This window comes from Euprymna scolopes, chromosome 35 (assembly GCF_053919585.1).
Source record: "Euprymna scolopes isolate OS-2025 chromosome 35, ASM5391958v1, whole genome shotgun sequence".
Taxonomy (NCBI): Eukaryota; Metazoa; Mollusca; class Cephalopoda; order Sepiida; family Sepiolidae; genus Euprymna; species Euprymna scolopes.
The window spans coordinates 45,187,451-45,210,722 of NC_136516.1; the positions used below are offsets into that span (position 1 = coordinate 45,187,451).

The 23,272-nt window shown below is 35.7% G+C and overlaps 1 protein-coding gene across 1 annotated transcript in view; it reads left to right on the forward strand.

Moving 5' to 3' along the window:
* Positions 1-605: 605 nt before the first annotated feature.
* Positions 606-23,272, forward strand: part of LOC145259850 (uncharacterized) — a 34,246-nt gene continuing 11,579 nt past the window's right edge. The window contains exons 1-5 of the mRNA XM_080117692.1: positions 606-752; positions 9,534-9,705; positions 16,080-17,075; positions 18,617-18,693; positions 22,266-22,532. Coding sequence (XP_079973818.1) covers positions 9,567-9,705; positions 16,080-17,075; positions 18,617-18,693; positions 22,266-22,532 — 1,479 coding nt within the window. The 5' untranslated portion in view covers positions 606-752; positions 9,534-9,566. The remainder of the gene's footprint in view (positions 753-9,533; positions 9,706-16,079; positions 17,076-18,616; positions 18,694-22,265; positions 22,533-23,272) is intronic.

Here is a 23,272-nt window from a genome sequence, read left to right on the forward strand (position 1 = left end):
GTTAACAAACTATTTACTATAAGTGGATCAATGCCTGGTGCCAAAGTGATTCGGCCACACTGACCAATCAGTTGGCAGGGCGCATTGATTTGAGCTGTCCCCTTAAGGACTATTTTTAGCCCTTTGGGATCTCAGCTGCGATGGCCAGAAAGACACCAGCAAGCGACCTATACAGACCTCTCTCACTCACCCCTCCCACTGCTACTTGTTGACGACTACAGTCTGATGGCAGACGACACCTTCAAACAGACATTTACACTTTCTTTCTTTCTCTCCAGTCTGAGATACAATCTCGCCTTTTCTAAATAAACCCTTTATTATTGTTTTGTCAAAAGCAATGTCGTTTGACCTCGTGCTTATTTAAGTAATTATTAGGAGAGAAATGCACAACATTTCCCTCCTATAGTGGAGATTAGCATAGGATGTAAGGCCAATGATACTGCAGTAGCAATTCGAAAAATTAAAAAAAAAAAAAAAAATAGTACCAATATTTTTAGACCAAGTATTAGATTGAATTTATTTAGATAAAAGTAAACAAATTGATGAAATGAGTAAATAAATAAATGAAATAAATAAAGCCCGGATCTAGGATTTACTTTTAGACTTCCGGTGCGGGACTATTAAACCGGAAGTAAAAAAGTCAATATGGTTGTCGAATCAACAAAACAACCAGCTGTGATGGTGTTTACATTAATGTCACCCTTTTAATTCGGGATCTCTTTTTTTACTTTTTTTTTTTTCAATCTTCTCAGGTATATTTCACCGTCGTCTGCTTATCAGTTATAATAATTGTCGATTGTTTTTTTCGTTTTGTTTATTTAAAAATACTTTAACAATTGTTTGGTGTTTTTGAGAAAGAATTGTTTTTGTTTGTTTTTTAATGAAAAGGGATGAAAATAGACATATAAAAAAAAGCTGTTAATTAAAATCTTTTTGTGAATAGTTTCTATCATATTCCTCGTAGAAAACAATATTCATCGAAATGATAATAATAATAATAATAATAATAATAAAAAGAATATAAAATTTATGATTGCGGACCGATTCTTTGGTCATTAGGATGATCCAACCAAATATACATGCTCTTATATCGGAAACGTAACTTCATTGAGCTTATTATTTGAAACAATTTGGGTGGTATTATAAACAGGTTTGTTTTACAATAAACGGTACTCATGCAGAGAGTGATCTCTGAAATAATAACGTTGTTATTTAAAAAGCCATTCTTAACATGGGGAGGGTGTTTTGTACCTATTACTTTAACCTTACAATTGAATAAAAAAAAACTTTAATTAAACTTGGAAATACGATTTTAAAAAATAGCGGGGATCAGTAAGTGCACTAGCACCTAAATAAATATTACCAAAGGCAAGATAAGTTACTCTTCTACCTAGCTGGAAAAATTTTAGTGTGTGTGTGTGTGTGTGTGTGTGTGTTTTTTTTTTTACTTACACTGAAACATTTATTCGGTTCGAAAACCAAGAAGTGTCTAGGGTTACATGAGAATAATAAAAGTGGCCGCAAACTGACTCTTATATTTTTGAAATCTTGATATTGACTTAAAAATAAAACAAAATACTGTTAGAAATCACATAACTGTTACCGTAACATTTATTCTAACAGTATTTTATGTTTTATTTTTAAGTCATTATCAAAACTTCAAAAATGTAACAGTCAATTCGCAGCCATTTTTCCTTGCTCATATGTAATGTTAGACACTACTTGTTTTTCGAACGAAAAAAAAAAAGTTTTAAAATGTAAAAAAAAGGGGGGGGGTTAATGATTTCTCAAAGAGAGGGAGATCGGTGTGCACTTACCTTGCTTACTAACAAAAAGAGATTGCTTTGCCTTCTCAGCTGTTTTAAAGTTTGTTTTTCCCAGGTCAGGTTACAGTAATCACATGACTATTTAGTTATTTTAAAAAGGAGATTTCTCTCTGGTGGACACATGTTTTTTTTTTTTTTTTTTTTTTTTTAATGCATTGGTGCCAGGAAGCTACTTCTTGATTACCTCAGTTTTGCTAGCTAGATACTTGTTAACTGATTCACGTCATGGAAGGGGACAATTCTTCCACAACCTAAGGTAGGTGCAGATTGCTTCCTTTTCTCAACTGAATTTTTTAGGGGAAAAATTAAGTTTTTTCACATTTTGTGGAAGAAACCTTCACTAACATGGATAGAAGCAAGGCAGATTTGCAGAAAAGGATTTCTCTTCTATGGACCAAAATCAGAACTATTCTGGAGATGGCTCACATGGAAGACGAACTCTCTAGTAAATCATTTGCTGCATTGCAGAAATCCGTTGTAGAATATTTGACCGAAATTTATATATGCATTAGCAAGATTCAGCTGTTATCTTCTGAGGAGGAAAATTGGTTACAAATTGAAAAGGAATCTCTGGCACATACCCTGAGATTCAGAAGGGAACTGGAGCAGCTTCCGTCAAAGTTCCTTCCTGCTACCTCTGAGTTCATAAGTTGTGCTCCATGTTCCCCAGGAATTGAAAGAGGTGTGTCTTCATTTACTGTGAAGCCGCCTCTGCTCCAGATTACTGGGCTGACTTTTGATGGGTTGGAGATGCAATCCAACCCCATGAGTTTCAGGAATTTTCTATCCCGATTTGAAAATTGCGTGGCCGGCATGGTGAACGATTCCGAAAGGTTGAATTTCCTGAAACCTTTATTGCTCATTAATCACCTGACTATTTGTAACAGGAATTATGAGGTGGCTTTTTTTTTTTTTGTTTTGAAAAGCGAATACCTCGATGAGGATGAGATCATAGACCATATATTCCAGGACATATTGGACTTCTGGTAAGGATGGTAATCAGGTTTCTGCCAATTGTGTACTGGACACTGGCAGTGGCCGGACTTAGTCCCTTAACCTCCATTAGACTGGATTGCAAACTCAAATTAACTACCATACTTGAAGATTGTGATAGGCACTTTAGGGAAGTAGAATTGGAGGTTAGTGTTGCATCTCATTGTCCACATTCTCTTTCTGTACTAGTACAGGAAGACCTAGATATATCAGTACACATTGAGGAGTCGGATACTCTTTTAGATGAGTTCCAACGTCAAAATTGCCTCCTAGCAGCTAGATTTGAGAGAGACACAAGCTTTATTCCGATTCATGCGATATTTGAATTGGATTTTATTCAACACTTAGTCACTCTCCAACTGGTTCCTTGTTTGTATAAGCAAACTTTTACTGCTCCAACAGATTCCCTTTGGTTAGATGAAGCAGTTCCTTGACTTGGGCCATTCTCCAGGTTCTCATCCAGAGAGTCTTGCCTTCAATTCGGTTCTAGCATCAACCTCTTACCTATATTTTGTGTTAGAGTCGCAGAGCATGTATAAAGATCCACTCAGTGATTTTTTTTCTTTCTTTTTTTTTCTGCCCCTCCCTCCCCCTAGACAGTGATGTGGAATGGGTATTAGAGAAAATATTTGGAGTGGAGTCACTGGGGATAAGAGAACAAGAATTAACCGATGATGAACAGAAGATTGCGCTGTTCTAATAATCCATCTTGTTTAAAGACAACAAGTATTATGTCCAGTTGCCCTGGGAGGATGACAAAATATTGCATGTACCTTCCAACCATGTGGCCTTGCACATAGTAGAACATGTAGCACAAAATCTAGAGAGGAAACAGCTTTACGAGGAGTATCTGCAGATTTTCCAGCATAAGGAACAGGAGGGTATAATAGAGGAGATTTTTGTGCCTCCGCAGAGACTTAAAGATTTCATTTGGATTCCTCATAGGCCTATCTTGAAATTGGACTCTACCTCGATCACGAAAATTTGGTCAGTATTCAACTAGCCTCAAGGTTGGGAACTCTCCATCTTTGAACGAATCTATTTACCAGGGAGTAAATTTAAATGACCTTTTAGCTTTGCTGCTCACTTTCTGTTCCAATAATCAGGTCGTATTGACGGACATCACGAAGGCCTTCTTGATGATCTGTCTGGAGCTGGAATCAGATAAAAACCGATTCTGTTTTTTGTTTTAACAATGGAGGACATCTACATTGTTTTAGATACAACACAATTATTTTTGGGTCCGCTTCCAGTTCCTTTATCCGTCAGAAAAAGTTATATTACTCACTTTCCTGTGCTTCTGACGGATGCTTGAGACTAAGAAGCGAATGCCTTGCTAAGGATTATTTTTATTGTAATCAATGTCACGTGACTCGTCTGTCATAAAAGAGGCTTGTTGCGCATGCCTCTTTCTTCTTCCTTTTTTCATAATTTCACTCTCCTTTTTGGCTCAAGCCATTTTGTTTTTGTCTACATTGACTATTAAGATCCTTTTGGGTCTATAATTATTTTTCCTGTGATAATTATCTGACCTTGGTACAAGAATTTACTATACGAGGTCGCAACAACCTGTTGCAAGAAAATTAACGTATTTCTCTTCTTTTTTTCTCTTCTCCCTCAGTTGCCGTTGTTCAGTGAAACTATTTCCTTTTTTTTTCCTCGCTAGGGTCAGCCCCCACCCCTCTCGTGCCGATACTTCCCATTGGAAGTCTGCATATATCTTGAATTATATTTTCCAGTATGATGTGGCTCGTTTTACCATGGATAACTGCATATTTATGATGGAGAATCGTTTTTACATAGATAATCTCATGTCTAGTGATAGTTCAGAGGAGCTGTGTGGATTATACACTCTTTCTCTCGGGAGCGGTTACTTCACGAAGGCTTCGAACTACAGTTTTGCAATTCTGATCATGTAGTAATTCAAGCAATATGGAGGAGGATGGTACACTGAGTGTTCATGACAATAGCTGGAAAAAGGTACTTGGTTATCGATACTTTCGAGTGGCTACGGTTAAATGCAACCCTGATGCTTATACAGACAAATTTTCAGGGAGACAGCTAGAATCTATGATCCTTTATCATTGTGTTTGCTCGTTTCATTACGGTGTTGTATTCTGCTAAGCAAGCTTTGGGAGAAAGGATTAGGGTGGGATGTGCTGGTTCCACCTGAATTTTTTTCCTTATGGAAGAAATTTTATTAAGATCTTTCCGAATTGGAGACCGTAAGGCACTCGGTGAGAGTGAACCTGGCAAACTGTTCCTGTTTTGCAATGCCTCTTCAGAAGCCTATGGGTTTGTGGCATATGTGGTGCAGAAGTGCCGGTCTTGCTTAGTATTTGCTAAGGCTAGGGTGGCTCCTTTGAAAAGGAAAACACCTCCTACCCTGAAACTCATGGCGGTGTTCCTTGCCATGAGTTGCCTGCTCACGATTTTAAGAAACTTTAAAGGATTCACTCCCTCTGAAATTCACATGACCACAGATTCTCAAATGGTCCTCTCTTGGCTTATCTCTGGGACCGTCCGTCATGAGCAAGAACCTGTTTGCCCAGGATAGGTTGAAGGATATCCAGCAGTTGAGTGTTGAGTTAGAAGCCACTCTCAGCTTGTATCCCTCATTTCAGTATGTTCCAACAGCAGAGCACCCTGCTGACTTAATCACTAGGGGGATGATGTTGGAAAAGTTCCAAACCTGCTTCCAGTTCTGGTGCTATGGCTCAGGTAGGTTGAGTAGTGGCACCACTTTGTGGCCTACTCAGAACTTGTTATGCCTCAACCGACGCAGCCAAAGGAAAGCCCGTTCCTCTTGGAATGCTGCAATCCTTTATAAAGAGGAACCACCTACTGTTCTCCCCCTGGAAAGATTCCTTTCATTTGAGTGACTTCCTTGGTCCTCAAGTTTATCAATCGCTTGCTTCGGTTGGAAGTTGACAGTGAAAAGCTGGCAGCTGTTTTGCTTATGCAGACGATGCAACGCCAAGTATATCCTGAGGAACTGGATTTTTTGTTGGATCTCTCAGGTAAGACTATCTGGGTTGGTGCTGGACTTTGACTTATTTATTGATGATGAAGGTCTAATCAGGTCAGGTGGCCAAATTGGTATATCTTACAACTTAAGCATGGAGGTTAAACACCCGATTCTGTTGGCAAAGCGTCGCCCAATTACTGAGCTCATCATAATTGATGCGCATGCTAAAGGCCAGCACTTTGGAATTGCATCCTCTTTAGCTAAGCTGATACGTTGTGGGTACTGGGTGCCAAAAGGCAGACAGGCAGTGAAGATGATCCTGACTTTGTGCGCTCTGCTGATTTTTCTCACACGCATGCATATATGCACCAATATGAAGTTTATTTGTTTTTTTTGTTTTTTTTTTATATTCATGCAGATATAACGTACTCGTCATTCTTTAACGATACCGTTACATTTTAACACTCAGACCCACACGTTGTATCTGAGACAGTCGCAAAAAATAACAAAAATGAAACAAATTCCACTCAGTTACCTATTTTTATACTCAAACTAAAGACGGGGTGATGAGTTTTTTTTTGTTTCTTTTTTTACAAGTACACAACACTGTTACCTATTTTTATACTCAAACTAAAGACGGGGTGATGAGTTTTTTTTGTTTCATTTTTACAAGTACACAACACTGCTACCTATTTTTATACTCAAACTAAAGACGGGGTGATGAGTTTTTTTTGTTTCTTTTTTACAAGTACACAACACTGTTACCTATTTTTATACTCAAACTAAAGACGGGGTGATGAGTTTTTTTTGTTTCATTTTTACAAGTACACAACACTGCTACCTATTTTTATACTCAAACTAAAGACGGGGTGATGAGTTTTTTTTGTTTCATTTTTACAAGTACACAACACTGCTACCTATTTTTATACTCAAACTAAAGACGGGGTGATGAGTTTTTTTTTGTTTCATTTTTACAAGTACACAACACTGCTACCTATTTTTATACTCAAACTGACAGAAAGTAGAAAATATAACCGTGATTATTTTTTCGACAGTCATGTAGTTTTCGCTTCCTTTGTCATATCTCTTAGTTCTCATCTTCCAAGAGCGATGTTTCTGATAAAGAGGTATAAAAAAAATTGCACAACAAACTAGTTGAGCTTTTTTGCTTTTATGGTTCCAAGAGATTTCCGATGTTTAGTTTGATGTAGTTTCTACAGTCAGAGATATTTTTTTCCTAAATCATCGCGTGATGTAAATATTTTTTCTGAAACGTTCATAGACGCTTCCTTTTTAATTTCTTCACCTTTTTTTCTTTTAAAATTGACAGTTTCTCACTGTTTCGGAAAAATTATACATTATTTATTAAAACATAATATTCATTAGAACTTATTGTAACAGTGTCATTACACGTTGCATGCAGAGATCAGCCGCAAAGGAACAAAAAGGAAAGGAAAAACTTTGACTCGGCTTTTTCACTTGAAATGCATCCATGGTTCTTCCAAAATAACGCATTGCATTGCGTTTTAAAAGTCTTTTAGTTTATATCGCCTGCCATGTATTTAAAAGTCTCTCATTATCACGAGCCACACGTTCATCCTCCCTGGCAATTTTTTGTTTGTCCTCGCCACATGGTGCATTTTTTCTCTCTCTTTTTCTTTCCATTCTCCTCCTCCGTTGTGACATCACTTTGCACAGTGTTATGCAGCTGCTGCTGCTGCTGCTGTTATCAGTACAAGCAGCTGTTACACAGACACTATTAAGTATCCCTGGATCAAAAATGGTAATGTTCTTTTGTTCATTCACACTGTCAATTCAAAATTAAATCTTTTTTTTTCTGCAAAACGAAAAATGCTTTAAAATCAGCAACAGCTTGAAGTTAATCCTTTTTCACAAGTGCCGACAGGAGCTCGGCGAATACTTGGTGGATGGTGGTGATCAGGTTGACTTTGGTGTTGTGGGAGGTGATGGTCCCAGAGATAAGCCAAGACATATGACCACCAAATGAAGTAGTCTAGCGGGTTCAGGTCGGGGGAGGGGCAGTGAGAGAAGGGCTCAAAGCTGTAGCACTCCTTCTGAAGCCAAGCCTGGGTCTCTTTGGACTTGTGGGCTGGCACCGAGTCCTGCTGCTACACGTAGGGTTTACCAGCGGCCACCTGATTGCACCAGGGGATCACCACACTTTTCAGAACATCCAGGTACACTTTGGTGTTTATTTTTAAGTCGACTTTGAAGATATGAGGTGGCATGATGTGGCCCTCACTTGAAACCACACCAAAGACCATAACCATGAGTTGTCCAATGCGTTGGACTGTCCCCTCAAGCGTTGAACCGTTTAGATTTGCATTTTGAGGGTGTTGGCAATGGTCCTGTTATCATAACTTAGATCGGTAAAGAACATGAGTTGCATCTCTGATCTCGCTCGTTGAACATTGTGTCACTTTCAGACATGATAGAAGGCTCCTATCGCTCTTGGGATTTGTACACAACTGGCCAACTAGTAGATGGTTTGCAACAAAGAAAGAAAACCGGGTTTTATCAAACAAAAATGGAATTATGTCTTTTCTAAGGCAACAATTTTATTGTTCCACTCTATAAAAATGTACTAAAATATAATTTTAAAAACATTTATTGTAGATTTTTTTAATTTTTTTCAATGATTAATTTTAAATAAGCAAATAAATATATTTAATAAAACATTTTTTGAATTAAAGTAAAATTGAATTTTTTTTCTGAACATTTCAATGAAAACTCACCATAAGAAAAAACTATATTCTCTTACAGTGACAATTTTACTGTAATTCAAAAAATGTTTTATCAAAGAGACTTGTGAAGATTGGCTTTGCCCAGATTGTAAGGCTCAAGGCTTTTCTCCCACTAATCTATATATATAAAAGCCAAAATGTGTGTATGTATGTATGTTTGCTTTCTGTGTATGTCTGCAAAAGGCTTTTTTCGCTGGACTTCTCGGTCGGCTCGCCCCTTAAAACTTTTTATACGCTGTCTAAATGATAATATCTACGAGTTACGAATGGGGATCACATGTGTATTTAATTTGCCTGACTTTCACGCGCCATTTATTCCAGATTTTTAGATCGCCGCATGTTTCTTTTGCTCTTCAGTATAAAAAAAGCGAAACTGGATTCAAATCGGCAGTTCCCTGGCCCACGACCGGGTGGCCTCCGTAAAGTGATGTAAACATTTTTGCGTCGGGGTTCTCGCATCAGTTAGATTCCGAGAGAAGTTTTCCTATACTTCATAGATCGTAATATCTCAGATTTGCAAACAGACATCGTGTCTATCTTCTTTTTTTTTTTTTTATCGAGTTTTAAAAAATTCTCACCGTGCGGTCGTCTCTGCTGTTTATTTGTCTTTTTTGTATAAATAAAGCGAAACTAATCGAACGCTGGCACCAACTTCCGGCCTTCTGGCCAAGTAGTAACTGTTCTGTAATTTTTCCTTGGTCGATGTAGGGAAAATCCTTCATACCAAGACAATTACTATTTATTTGGAAACTGCCAGATTGCACCCTTTTTTGGGAGAGCTGGTTTTCTCCCCACATTGAAAACAACCTTTGTGGGAAGTTTATAAGCAACGATAATTCATCTTTTTGATTGGCAACGTTTAATTTGAAAACCTGGAATTGCTGATAATTTTGACAAGTATCATGGTGAGTATTATGGTGTAGAATTTGATGTTTATTTGACTTGTTTTATTTATTTATTTTTTTTTCTGCTTTTTTTCAGGGGAAGTATTTTCTGGGGCACAGCTGAAAAATCATGACCCTTGATTTGCACACAGTCAAGGAAGACTTTTCTGTGATGGTCCAAAAGGTTCAGCCATGGACTCTTTCACAGTTTGTGATGTGGTTAGATCTGAAAGTGGCAGAATACAAAGTCCATGGCTACATGATCCTTGGTGAGCGCAGAATTCATTTATTTTTTTTTTATCTAAAAAGAAGAAACAAAAGAAAACATAAATAGACACACATTTATTTCATACTCATCGGAGAATATCCATGTGAACAGAGGGGGGGAGTGGTCTGCTGAAAAAGTTTGATGTTGATTTAGAATCGAACCTATTTTAAAAAAAGCTAAATTGCAGAAAAATCTTATCATGAATGTATCCGTCACAGAACAAAGTTGTCATTCCAAAAATCATGCAAATTGATGACATTTTTTTAATATAGAAAATTTTCTGTTTAGCAATTTTGATAGGAGATTGTCGCCCCTATAAGGATTTTGATCTCAGTAGTTCAAAATAAATTATCTTCCCCTTATTTATTAAACATAGCGGATCAAAACATAGTATCTTGCTTCCTTATAAAAGTTGATTTTCTTAGTTAAAAAAAAAATACTACTAAATCAATATACGTAAATTTTGGAACATGACATTGTTCTTTTTATTTTTTTAAAGATTTTTCTGTAATTTGTTTTGAAAATAACTTGAATCTATAATATAAAAGCGAAAATGTGTGTGTGTGTGTGTGTGTGTGTGTGCACGCATTTTTTGTATGTCTGTCAAAGGCTTTTGGAGGGGGGGGCTCGAGGGAGGGGGGCACTAATTCTTACAACTTTTTATATACTGTCTAGATTATAATATCTCCGATTTATGAAACGAGGTCGCGTCTATCTTTTATTTCAGCGATTTTTATGTTACAAAATTTGCGCTGTGATTTCATTTCTCTATGGCGTGATGTTTGATCTAGAAAAGCACATGCTGATGTTCTTTTAACCACCTGCTTTTTTAAACGTTTAATTTCAACCATTATCACTTCTCTCCCCTCGTAGCGTCGTGGTAAGTTATCAGGCTGTTCGCCTCAAGGCTTTGGGTTCGAGCCTACCTCCCTACCAAAACTTTTTTTCTTCTTTTACACTGACAAACACTCGGGCAACGCCGGGCACCCCCACTAGTTCTAAATAAGTCCATCTTCTGCTTTTTTTCTTTCTGAATAGACAAAATAATTTCTCTGGTAAAATTTATTTTCATATAGCCTCATTTCCTTTCTTTTTTTTTCTTTTTTATTTTTAAGGGAATGTAATAAATTGTAACAAAACGGTCCCTTTTGTTAGCTACGAAAGGTTTTATTTGATATAAGAAAAACGGTACATCAGAAAGATCGGACGCCAATCAAGATAAAATGTTGTTTCGCTATCTTTAAATAAGCATAAGATCTCGTAAACTAACATGAGACCAAGTATGCAGAATAAGCAGATGAAAACAAGCAGGCACTGACCTGCACAGAAGGTATTAAATGGAGGGAAAGAAAGGTACTTTTTGAAATCATTACTATTTATTGGGTACAGTATAATAATCGGTGCTTATTCAGATTGGCACTCATGGCAAGACCAAATATGAAGAAAAACTTTTATTGTGTATCTACTTGTCCCAGAATGCAAAAATTTATCAAGTAATTTTTTTTTTTTCGAAAAACAAATTTTCTGTTTTTTTTTACATATAAGTGAAGGCCGAAGCCATTTTAATCTTCAAATTTTGTTTTTAATTTATTATAAAATGAACCTTCTAAAATAATGTTTTCATAATTTGAAAATTTTATTTTCTGAAAAATTTTTTTTAAAAATACATGTTATGTTAATAAATTATTGCTTGGTTTTAAATCTTACATCTCCGTTGTATTTCCATCATTATCAAAAAAAAATAAAAATAAAATAAAAATTTAAATGAATGTTGGTTGTCTGCCCATGATTCTATGATTGCTGTTATTTTTTTCCTCCTCAGAGACATGGCGTAAAATTTAATTTCCTTGAATAAAAACTACTAGTTCATCTTCATTCGTGACTAGTACATTATATAGACTTTTCTCTTTTTCTTTACTTTTAATTGCCGCCATAAGTTCCAGTTTTAATAATCACCGAAAGAAATTAGCATATATCAACAGAGAGATAACTCTGTATTCATCCGCGCTATTTTTTAAATCGTATTTCCACGTTTAATTAAAGTTTTATGATATGTTTTTTTATTCAATTGTAAGGTTAAAGTACAGAATAGGTACAAAACACCCTCCCCTCCCCATGTTAAGAATGGCTTTTTAAATAATAACCTTATTATTTCAGCGCGGATCACTCTCTGCATGAGTACCCAGATATATTTTCATTTCTTTAGATAGAAACATAAAATTCATGAAAAAGAAAAACACAGTTTCAAAAAAGAAAATCAAAACAAATTCCAAGTATTCTGAGCAGTGATAATTAAAAAGTAAATGTTCCGGTCGGGTGATGGAGACATCGGTTAAGACGTCATGTTTTTTTGTTTTTTTTTAACCTTTTTTCTACTTCGCATTATGAGTTTGAGCCTGCCTGTCTGCCTGCCTATTTCAACTTTTTTTTTTTTTCTTTAAACACCTTTGCCTACTGTTGTTTTGACCCCCCCCCCATCTACCACCACTTTTTTTTACACTCTCCCCCGGGGTTCCTTACTACACCACCTAAACATCTGAGCAACGCCAGGCACCCGCTAATCTATATATATAAAAGGCAAAATGTGTGTGACCATTTCGTATATGTCTCGCAAAGGCTTCTTTCACACACGCTCCCGGGGGGGAGGGGGTTACTATCGTTTACAACTGTTTATATACTCTCTATATCATAATATCTAGGGTTTGGGAACGCGGGTCGTCTCTAGATTTATTTACGTTGACTTTTATGAGATTCGCGCTATTTCGCTCTGTCCCCTGGTTTGTCCTGCATTTTAGTATAAATACAGTGAAATTAAATTAAAACATTGTGTTCTTGGCTTTCGCGCTGCTTTCCCCCCTTCCCACCATCATCTGGGGGAAAGTGAAAACTAAAAATAACGATCCCGCGATGACGTCATTTAGCGTCTTCCTGTCAATCAAACCTCTTTTACTAGCTTTATAAGCCTTAACTTAACAGCTAATCAATTACTCTCACTCGTGATGGTTAAGTAGTTGGCTTTTGTTTCCATCTCCGCGTCAAGGCTTTTGGTTTCAATCCCTCTTCCCGACCAAAACTATGGCGTGATGTTTGACCTCATTAAATTTACGCACCTGTGTGAACTTGTTCACTTAACTTTTTTAACTGTTTAATTTCAACAATTCTCACTTCCTCTGCCCTCTTAGTGCCGCGGTAAGTTATCAAGTTATCACTTTCTTTTCCGCCTTCGTCTCAAGGCTTCAGGTTCGAGCCTACCTGCCTACCAAAACTTTTTTTTTCCTACACACACACACACACATACATACTGACAAACACCCTGGCAACGTCGGGCACCCCCGCTAATCTATTATATAAAAGACAAAATGTGTGTGTGTTTGTATGTCTGCCAAAAACTTTTGACAGATTCGTCGGACCATGACAAAATTGGTATCGTTTAAAGCTCGGTGTTTCAGACAACAAATATTAAAAAATTGGCCCAAAACATTAATTCTTTCACCGTCAACTAAGCCATTCTTTTACAAGGAAGAGTCACTTTTTTGTCAACATTTTTGCAAGTCATTCAAACCTTGTGTTATCGACGTCACATAAAAGACGTTATTTCGACCACCCGTGACGTCACAATCATGGTTGGCACATCGGTAAGACCATTTGCTTTTTTCCACTTTTTCCTCCTGCGCATTACGAGTTCGAACTTGCCTACTACTCCTAATTTTTTTTTTTGTGCATTTTCATTTTGCTCAACCAACATCCTTACACACACCTCCACACACCCAGGTAATGCCAAGTACCCAGGCTAGTCATTGAATTAAGCATTGTTTATTTAATATTTTCACACTAAAAAAATATAATTGCAAAGAATGTTTGTACTTTTTTTTTAGATTGCATGTTTTGGGTAATTTTTATGTAAGATTATAATATTTTCCTTGCTTGAATGAATGTGAAACTTTTGGCATAACATAATTTTTATATAATCTTGAAAATTAATTTTTTGTTTTTTAAATTTAAAAGCAAGAACACAGAAAAATAATTAAATTAAAAATAGTAAAAATCTTTCTAATAATTAAAGCGTTCATGATAGGAATGTACGGATGCATTGCTGAGGAAAAACAAAGCCAGTACCCCCTACTTCCTTCCAACTACCTGACGTCATTTTCAGACAGCTTTTTGACTTTTTGGGCTTCCGTAGAATCTACATTTAGACAAATTATTTTATTTTGGTTAGTGTGAAGCTAGAATCTCTCACTTTTGGAGGCTAATTAAGCTATTTTTTGTACAAACAAGGTGTTACTTTTATTTAATTCAATATCTTGATAGAGTTCAAAATAGACTTCGTGGGAGATGTCCTTTTCTCTTCGCTGCAACTTCTGTCTCACAGAAGAGATGTTGCGAGTTTGTCTCTGCTTTATCGTTATTTTCATGGAAAGTGTCCAACTGAGCTTCAATCTATGGTCCCCCCTCGCCAAACTTTCACAAGAAACACTAGACAAGCTGAAAACATTATCAATAATTTTCCCCACTCTTTATCTGTGCCTAAACCTAAACATAGATTCCATGATCAAAGCTTCTTTCTTAGAACTGCACGCCTGTGGAATTGTCTTCCGTTTTCCTGCTTTCCAGCCGTCTATAATATGGTTGTCTTCAAGTTCAACGTGAACAAGTTTCTGATGAGCCGTTCCATTTAAGTTAACAAATTTACAGAACTTCCATTACTATTGATTACTATATTGTCCTTTTGACTACTCTACACTCTTTAACCCTTATCCGTGAGTGGCCGATCGGCCTTGATAAGTGGTGACGCCTATGTAAAAAAAAAAAAAAAATATCTTAGGACTTTACTAATTATCTTTGAAATAGACCCAGAAAACTTATACTTATCTTTCAAAGGATTTTTACAATGAATTTATTTAACTTAAAAATTTAGCTGAATTTGTCAGCTTCCGAATGCCGCCATGAAAACATTTTTAATTTTAACTTTTTTTTTTCCACGAGTACAAATATTTGTTTTTCATTTTGGAAATTAACTTTAGGCTTTAATCTTTCAAATACAATCAAAAAGTATTCAGAAACTTACAAAAAAATTATGATAAAATGGCTTTGAAAACTATGTCCCCTTATTTTTTTTCTGTCATTATTGCCCGTACCTAACAGACAGTGGCCAACAATTAAACAGACGAGGTAAATAAATTAGTTCTTTTTTATTGTAACAAATTTCGGAAATTGAAATGTTGAATTTCAAGTGAAACCAATGGTATCGACTGAATTCTCATGTCGCAGTGATGAGCATATCCAAAAATAAAGAAAAACAGTGAGGTAAAAAAGAATCTTTTCACCTTTGAAAAACCCTTTAAAATTACCACGTGTATAGGTTTTCGAGAACGCTGAAAACAGAAAATAATGTTTAAAATTACGTCAAATAAGTAGTTTCCAAGTTACGAAGAAATGTTTGTTTAAAAAAAGTGGGGGATCATTTTTTTATAATAATTTAATGTAGAATGAGTACCCGTTTTATGGACACCTTGCAGTGGACTTTCTTTCCACTCTCGAAAAATCCTTTAAAATTACCACTAACGTTTAAAATTCCAGGGAACAAGTAGTTTCCAAGATATGAAAAAGTGCACCGACTTTATGACCACCTTTTTTATTGGGGAGGGGGGAGGCTGCCAGTTTATGTTTTTCTTTCTTTTTTTGGAGGGGTGTGTATAGATTTTAACATGCGCATCTGCAGTTTAATTACCCTTTTAACATGAGTAGCACGCTGACATTAATCGAGCAGAAGAACCGTTTAATATTTCACAAAAATTCTGTTTACATTTGGTGGAAGGCAGTGGGGGTTGGGGTCGAGGATGGAAAGATTCTTCATATTTACCAATCAATAACGAAAATTGTTTTTGAAGGCAATTAGTGAAAATTGAGTTTTGCAAAAAAAACAAAAAAAAAACAGGAGAGTTCTAATTATAACAAAAGGGAGGTAAATATTTTCTGAAAACTATAAATCTTTGACCAATTTTGCAAAACTTAATTTTTCCTAATTGTCTTTGAAAACTGTTTTCATTAATAATTAATTTTCTACCTAATCGTTTTTCATAATTTTTGGATATGTTCATTACTGTGACATAACAATTCAATAAAAACCATTAGTTTCACTTGAAATTCAATATTTAATTGTTCAAATTTCAGTACAATAACATAGAAGAACCATTTCTTCTGTGTTATTCAATATTCCAAATATTTTTAGATTTAAAATATAGCTAATATAATTTTGTGTTGGAAATTTTATCCATATTTTTTGTTTTTTGTTTGGTTGAATGCGATTCTTCATAATTTGCTTTGAAACGTTTTTACTTTTAAGTATAATTCAATATTTTTAAATGTTTTCAGATTATGAAAGTGAACTAGATCAGTTCTTCATGATGGAACCAAAAAAGCCGCCCTCAAATAACGGACCTTTCACAAATGCCCCCACGGCTCCTGCGAGACCAGCAACTTCACGGAACATCGGCAAACAAACATCCATAATTAACATCGATGCTGATAGCCCGCCACCTCCACCCACTGCACCTGCTCAAAACCCAACCACACACCTCCGAGGTACAAACACACAAGTGATTGATGTTGACCTGCCTCAATCGATGCCTTCGAATTCACGCAATATACAAGTTTTATATGCAAGGAATTCTCAACCTGATGAAAACGAGAAATCAATAGCAACCATAAATCCTTCTCTTGGTGGTTACAGCATGTCAAAAAATGCTGCAAGTTCTCCGGCCACTCAGTATGGTGGTCATAATGGTCAGCATGCAAACAGTTTAAGAATGGCACCGACACATCCACGTACTTTGAATTCCAATCATTCACAATTAGTTAGCGATGACAATACTATCCATGTTGGAAGTTCACGCAGAAATAGTTCAGTCAGTTTTTCTCAACATTGTCCATCTTCGCAACAACCGGCCATGATCTCTGGAGGTCATTCTGCAGGGGAACAACTATATCAAAACCAATCTTCAATCCAGCACATTGACATCGACCCTAATTCAGAGAATGAACTTAGTTTGGTCCAGATTGAACCGGAAATGGAACTGCTGATGGACGTGGAATGCGATAACGATTATGTACAGAAAAATTGGAATTCCTCCACCGCTCTCAATATCAAAGACAAACAGTTGTTGCAGGATATAAAGAATGGTATTGTTGACAACAAACTTAACAACAATCCTAACAATCTTGAAATAATGAACGGACCCATTCCAAAGATAAAACTTGAAGACGGCAACCACGATGATGAGGACAAAAGTTTTGCTTTGAACATTGAGAACTCTAACAGCTGCAATCAGTTATTGAATACAGAGGATTGTTTTCAAATTAATGATTCAGGTTAGTTTGTTTTTAATCTTTGGCAAGTAAATTTGCAGAGAAACAAATGTTTTTGAATTTTTTAGATGAGGATTAATTATGCATATTATTTGAAATCTCCATATTACTCTTCTCATCTTGAATGTCATTTTCACAGGTGTATCTTGTTCACAAGGATCCGTGGCATAGTGGATAAAGTGTAGGTTATTTGTCAATTAATTATGAATTAAATAAAAAAACATACCTTGCTTGTTTAAAATAAAATTTATAGGGAAGCCATATCAACGTCAGAGGACGTCAAATCTTGGTGAAAATGAACAAACGGTGCAGTTTTAGGCCCTAACATATGTAAATTTGAGTTCTGCACCATGCAAAAAAAGAAATCACTATGTCCATCATTTACCCCCCCCCCATTTAGTCCCAAAAGTCATAACATGTTTAAATTTGAGTTCAGCACCATGCAAAACTGCTAAATAGAAATATACAGAAAATTTTGGACAAATATGGTAAAATAGTCCCAAAAATAGTGTTTTTAGCCCTAAAAGAGTCCAAGAGTTATTGCGAAGTATACGCAAACAAAATTATATAGAAATCAGTTACAACTTTTCAGAAAGTTTTATAAAAATTCAAGGCATCAATTTTTTTGATAAGCACAAAAGTGTCAATTTTAGCCATTTTAATCCGAAAGGTTCCTTATATATCACAACTAGCGGCTGAATCTTTAGTAAAATATAGTTAAAAATGGATGACAATTTTTGCCCCATTGCGTTTAATACATCCATTAGATTTTTCTGAAACTTGGCCAAAATATGGCGGCCATTGTTCTTAATATAAATTCAGTATGGATGACCCTGGCAAAATTCTGGTTTGCATCCCTCCGGGACTTTTAGAGCACACTCTTCAGCACATCTAGGTACACTTTGGTGTTGACTTTCAAGCCGACTTTGAAGATGTGAGGTGATATGATGTGGCCCTTACTTAAAACCACACCAAAGACCATAACCGTGGCCGGAAACTTTGTTTTCATCACCCTGGGCACATCCCTGTTATTTGTGGCAATCCAGTGATGCATTTTGAGGATGCTGGCAATGGTCCTGTTGTCATAACTTGTTGTACAACAGTGCATCTCCAATCTCGCTTGTTGAACATTGTTTCACTTTCAGACATGATAAAAGGCTCCTACCGCTCTTGGGATTTGTACACAACTGGCCAACTAGTAGATGCTCTGCAATAAAAAAGAAAACCAGTTTTCATCAAACGGAAATGGAATCATGTCGGCTTTTCTAAAGCAACAATTTTATTGCTTCACCTTGTACTTGTGAGCCTTATAGTGCTGCTAAGTCATCTTTGATTATCACCAGGTTTTCAACTGTCTGTTTTCTAACCAGGTAGAGAAAGGCGGAATTCAAACCCTTCTAATTGTGGCAGTGTCAGTGCTTTGCTACTTACACGTTAGATAGGATAATTTTTTAATGATTGAATAGCTTCGAAAATGTATTGCTGCATAACTTTTGTGTTTATATTTTTTTCAAACTTGATGTCATTATTTCTTTCTTGAATAGATTCAGATTTTGAATGCGAAAACAATCAAGACGGCCTGAACGATCATGTTTGGTCATCTGAAGATTCAACAAGGGAGGTAAATCAGATTTTTATTTCTTTTTCTTTTGTATTACGTTTCCTTTTTTTTTTTTTTTCAAACGCTATTCAGCTTTTCTTTTTACTAGCACAGTAAGTTCTTTGATATGACAGAGGCGCATTCAAAATAAATATTTCTGCTTAGAGCACAATTAAAGCATGATACTTGACCTTTACATTTAAAACTTTAATTCAGGCCATTATATATAAAAATAATTTTATGAAATCAGCAGTAAATTCTCTACAGTGCAATGTAGACTACAATGTACTGTGGACTAAATCACTGCAAGAGGCATATGATGCTTCCTCCCGGTGCACCGTGATGGGTCTAGAGCAGGTAATCAATCAATTTGTTTGAAACATGGGCAATTTCACTGATTTTGATGACAATAAAAATATGGGAGTGTGAAACATTAGTTGATCATCATTAAATCCTGGACAACGTTGGATCTCCCTGCTAATCTATTCATAGAAACTATAAGTTTTATACATACACTAGCATACCGCCATTGTTTAAGTACATATTGCCAGACATGAGAAAGTGGCAGTACTGCGATAGTACTTGAGCAAGTAGAAATTTCGCCATTTTAGAAACCATGGATCACTGGTTACAACAGGATGAAGCAACATCACACAGTGGCAATCATTAAAGGCACTACGAGAATTATTCGGTAATCGTTTGATCTCAAGATTCAGTAACGTTACCTGCCCCCCCCCCCAAAAAAAATTTTTCACAACGTTTCAGTCGATGTAACCTCCGACCTTCTTCAGGTGAATCTTGTTGTTATGGAATCATTACCTACTCATTAATGGACTCTTGCAAATCTTATATTAATTGAAAGCCAAGTACTCTCGTGGATATGGTATTCTACCGATATCTGGCTGACAAGCTAGCCTAGCTTACATCACCACTTTTCTCTGTATCTTGTTCATTTTTCAATATATCTTTAAACTTCTATCATGTTCCAAGTTGTCTTATCATGGTTCCAACCTGGGTCCACATCACTCAGCCATTGTTTTTTCAAGAGACCAACCAATTTTTAGATAGTCTCTTATCTTCTCTAAATATTTTCCTCTTGCAGGTTTGCTGTTCGTAATATATGTAAGACATGAGCAAGTGGCAGTACTGTGATAGTGACATTGAGCAAGTAGAAATTTCGCCATTTTAGAAACCATGGATCACTAGTTACAACAGGATGAAGCAACATCACACAGTGGCAATCATTAAAGGCACTACGAGAATTGTTCGGTAATCGTTTGATCTCAGGATTCGGTAACGTTACCTGGCCCCTTCCCCAAGTTGGCAGCTTTATCTGTAATTTTTTTTTCTTGTGGGGCTATCTCAAGAGTAAAGCTTACACAACTTAACTTTTTTCAAGAGACCAACCAATTTTTAGATAGTCTCTCATGTTCTCTAAATATTTTCCTCTTGCAGGTTTGTCGTTTGTGGCATATGCAACACCCCTAAACATGCAGCATTGCGCATGTTTACATATCTACTATATCTCTAAACGACTAGGGATTTCTGAAAACAAGCGTTTCACACTCGTCTGATCAAATCAGGTTGTCTGAAGATATGCGCTTCTTGGCATTAAATGCACCAAACATTGTTTTTTTACTTTCTCTTTGCAAAACTCAATCATGTTCTGCAAAAACACAATTTTTCTCTACAAAAAAACAAACAAACCAAACACCATGAATTAAAAACTTTTTCCAAAATTACCAGATTCAGCATTAAATAACCTGAAAAAAGTTTAGGGCATATGCCATGAAACAGCCAAGCAAACCCATGGATAAATATTTGGACATATGAAATCTATATAATTACAAAACTCTGTGGACTGTCCTTCTGTGTTTGCTTGCTTGAATCTTGGCTTTGCTGATTGGGCGATTCCATTTTTTAAAAAAGAGATTACAGGTGAATTTATATGTATATCTGTATAGGCATAACTCGGGGGGGGGGGCTAAGGAATGAGGGTAGAGAGTTGTATGTTTTGGTTTCGATTCTAGCTGATAGCACCCAAGTTGTATATATATATATTAATGAAAACAAAGGGATGTAGTGTTTACCTAATATACGCAATGGTAAACTTAAACTAATATAAATAGCAGTATTTATATATAGAAAATTTAATCGCAACCGAATTAAAAAAGCTCAATATGCAATAGAGAGTAGACCTTATTATATATATATACTAGGTACAATCAATAAGTTTCCAGACTTTTTTTTGTACAGGCATTTAAAATTGTTGTAGACTCTTGAAAATTCAATTCAATATATTATTGGTATACATCTTATGAGATGACTAATTTTTATGATTTCACATTCAAATGAACAGCTACAGCAGAAATTGGAATACACCCTACTAAAGCCTGATTGTTACAGCCAATGAATTTCAAAAATGCAATCTGGATGTGAAGACACTTTAGAAAACGATATGCAATAAAATTCTGTTTTAAACTTGGAAAAAATGCCACAGAAATGTGTGGAATGCTTCAGACTGCTTTTGGACCATCTTGCATGAATCGAGCATCAGTTTTTAAATGGCATAAGAGATTCAAGGAAAGAAGAGTGTCTGTGAGGGATGATGAGAAGAGTAAGGAAGTCAGAACACCAAAGTTAATTGGCCAAACCAAGAATTTCGTGGATAAGGATCGTCGTGTGTCTATAGAGACAATAAGTGAAAAGTTTGATGTCAGTGTGGGAACTGTACACACAATTATTCGTAAGGAACTGAAAATGTGGAAGATTTGTGCAAAGTTTGTCCCAAGGGTGCTCAGAAGATCAGAAAGAAAGAGATTGTCATAACAGTAGGGAAATGGTTGAGCTGATCAATTCAGATCTTCACCCTCCTTATAGTCCAGACATTGATCCCTGTAACTTTTGGTTATTGCCTAAACTCAAGAGGTTGTCATTATGAGACAATTGAGGAGATGAAAGATGCTGTGACGAGGGTCATTAATGTGCTCACACAAGAGGACTTTTATGGAGCCTTCCAGAAGTTGTTGGAACGATAGACATGCATTGCAGCCGAAGGAGACTACTTCGAAGGGGGCTAGAGTTTCATGTGTGTACTATCAATAAAACTGCCCATATGAAAAATCTAGAAACTTATTGAAGGCATCTTATGTGTATGTGTGTATGTATATATATATATATATATATACACACACACACACACACACACCCATATATATATATATAGAGAGAGAGAGAGAGAAAGAGAGAGTTTTTGATCTCACTACTATCTATTAGGTTCAATATAATAATCAGTAGAGAATTGTCTCTATAATAATAAATACATAATCTTGATGAATAAAAAATATCATATTTAAGCTACTTATCTTATGACCAGGCAACACCAGGTGGCCTGCTAGTTTAAACATAAAACGGGCCAATCAAAGTGTCTGTTAGACAATTTTTTGGGCTAGCCTCTTCTCTTAGCTAAATGTTTCCACATTGCAGGCCTGCCGTTTGTAATATATGCATATCACCATAAACATGCAATATTGCGCATGTCCATGGTGACAATGTTGAAAATAATATTCTTTGTTCCCTTTTTTTTTTTTTAGCCATCAAATTTACCTCAGTCCAACTCGAAACGACGATACATGAATCACCGGATGAAACCGAGGATTTCCTTACCCTCATTTAATGGTTACTTACAAAACATGTTGGAAAACGGAAAAGCACAGTTTGTATGGTCGAAACTCGTAGAACAATGTGCATACCACATCCTTGCTCAAAAAGATATTCGTGAGAAACACGACTATCGGGAGTTCTGTCATGCATTATATCAAAGATATCCAAGTATTGGACTAGAAGGTCCTCAACCATGGGTAAGCTGATGATACTTTTTTGATCTTCTTGGGGTTTTTTTTTTTTTTTTTTTTTTTTTTTTAATGAAATATATTTTTCTTTTGCTTTTCTGCAAACAGATTTTGTCCCCATCCAGACTGTCTCATTTTGGGAGCTGGATTTTCTCCAGATTAAAAACTGGTCATGTTAAATTAAACCAAGTAAATAGGGACATTTAAATTTTAAAATTATACATTTAATTGTAATTTGAAATTATACATTTAATTGTAATTTGAAATTATACATTTAATGGTCCACCAAATTTGAAATTATACATTTAGTGGTCCGCCAAATTTGAAATTATACATTTACTAGTCCACTAAATTTGAAACTATACATTTACTGGTCCGTCAAATTTGAAATTATACATTTACTGGTCCATCAAATTTGAAATTATACATTTACTAGTCCATCAAATTTGAAACTATACATTTACTGGTCCATCAAATTTGAAATTATACATTTACTGGTCCATCAAATTTGAAATTATACATTTACTGGTCCATCAAATTTGAAATTATACATTTACTGGTCCATCAAATTTGAAATTATACATTTACTGGTCCATCAAATTTGAAGCTATACATTTACTAGTCCATCAAATTTGAAAGTATACATTTACTGGTCCATCAAATTTGAAATTATACATTTACTGGTCCATCAAATTTGAAGCTATACATTTACTGGTCCATCAAATTTGAAGCTATACATTTACTGGTCC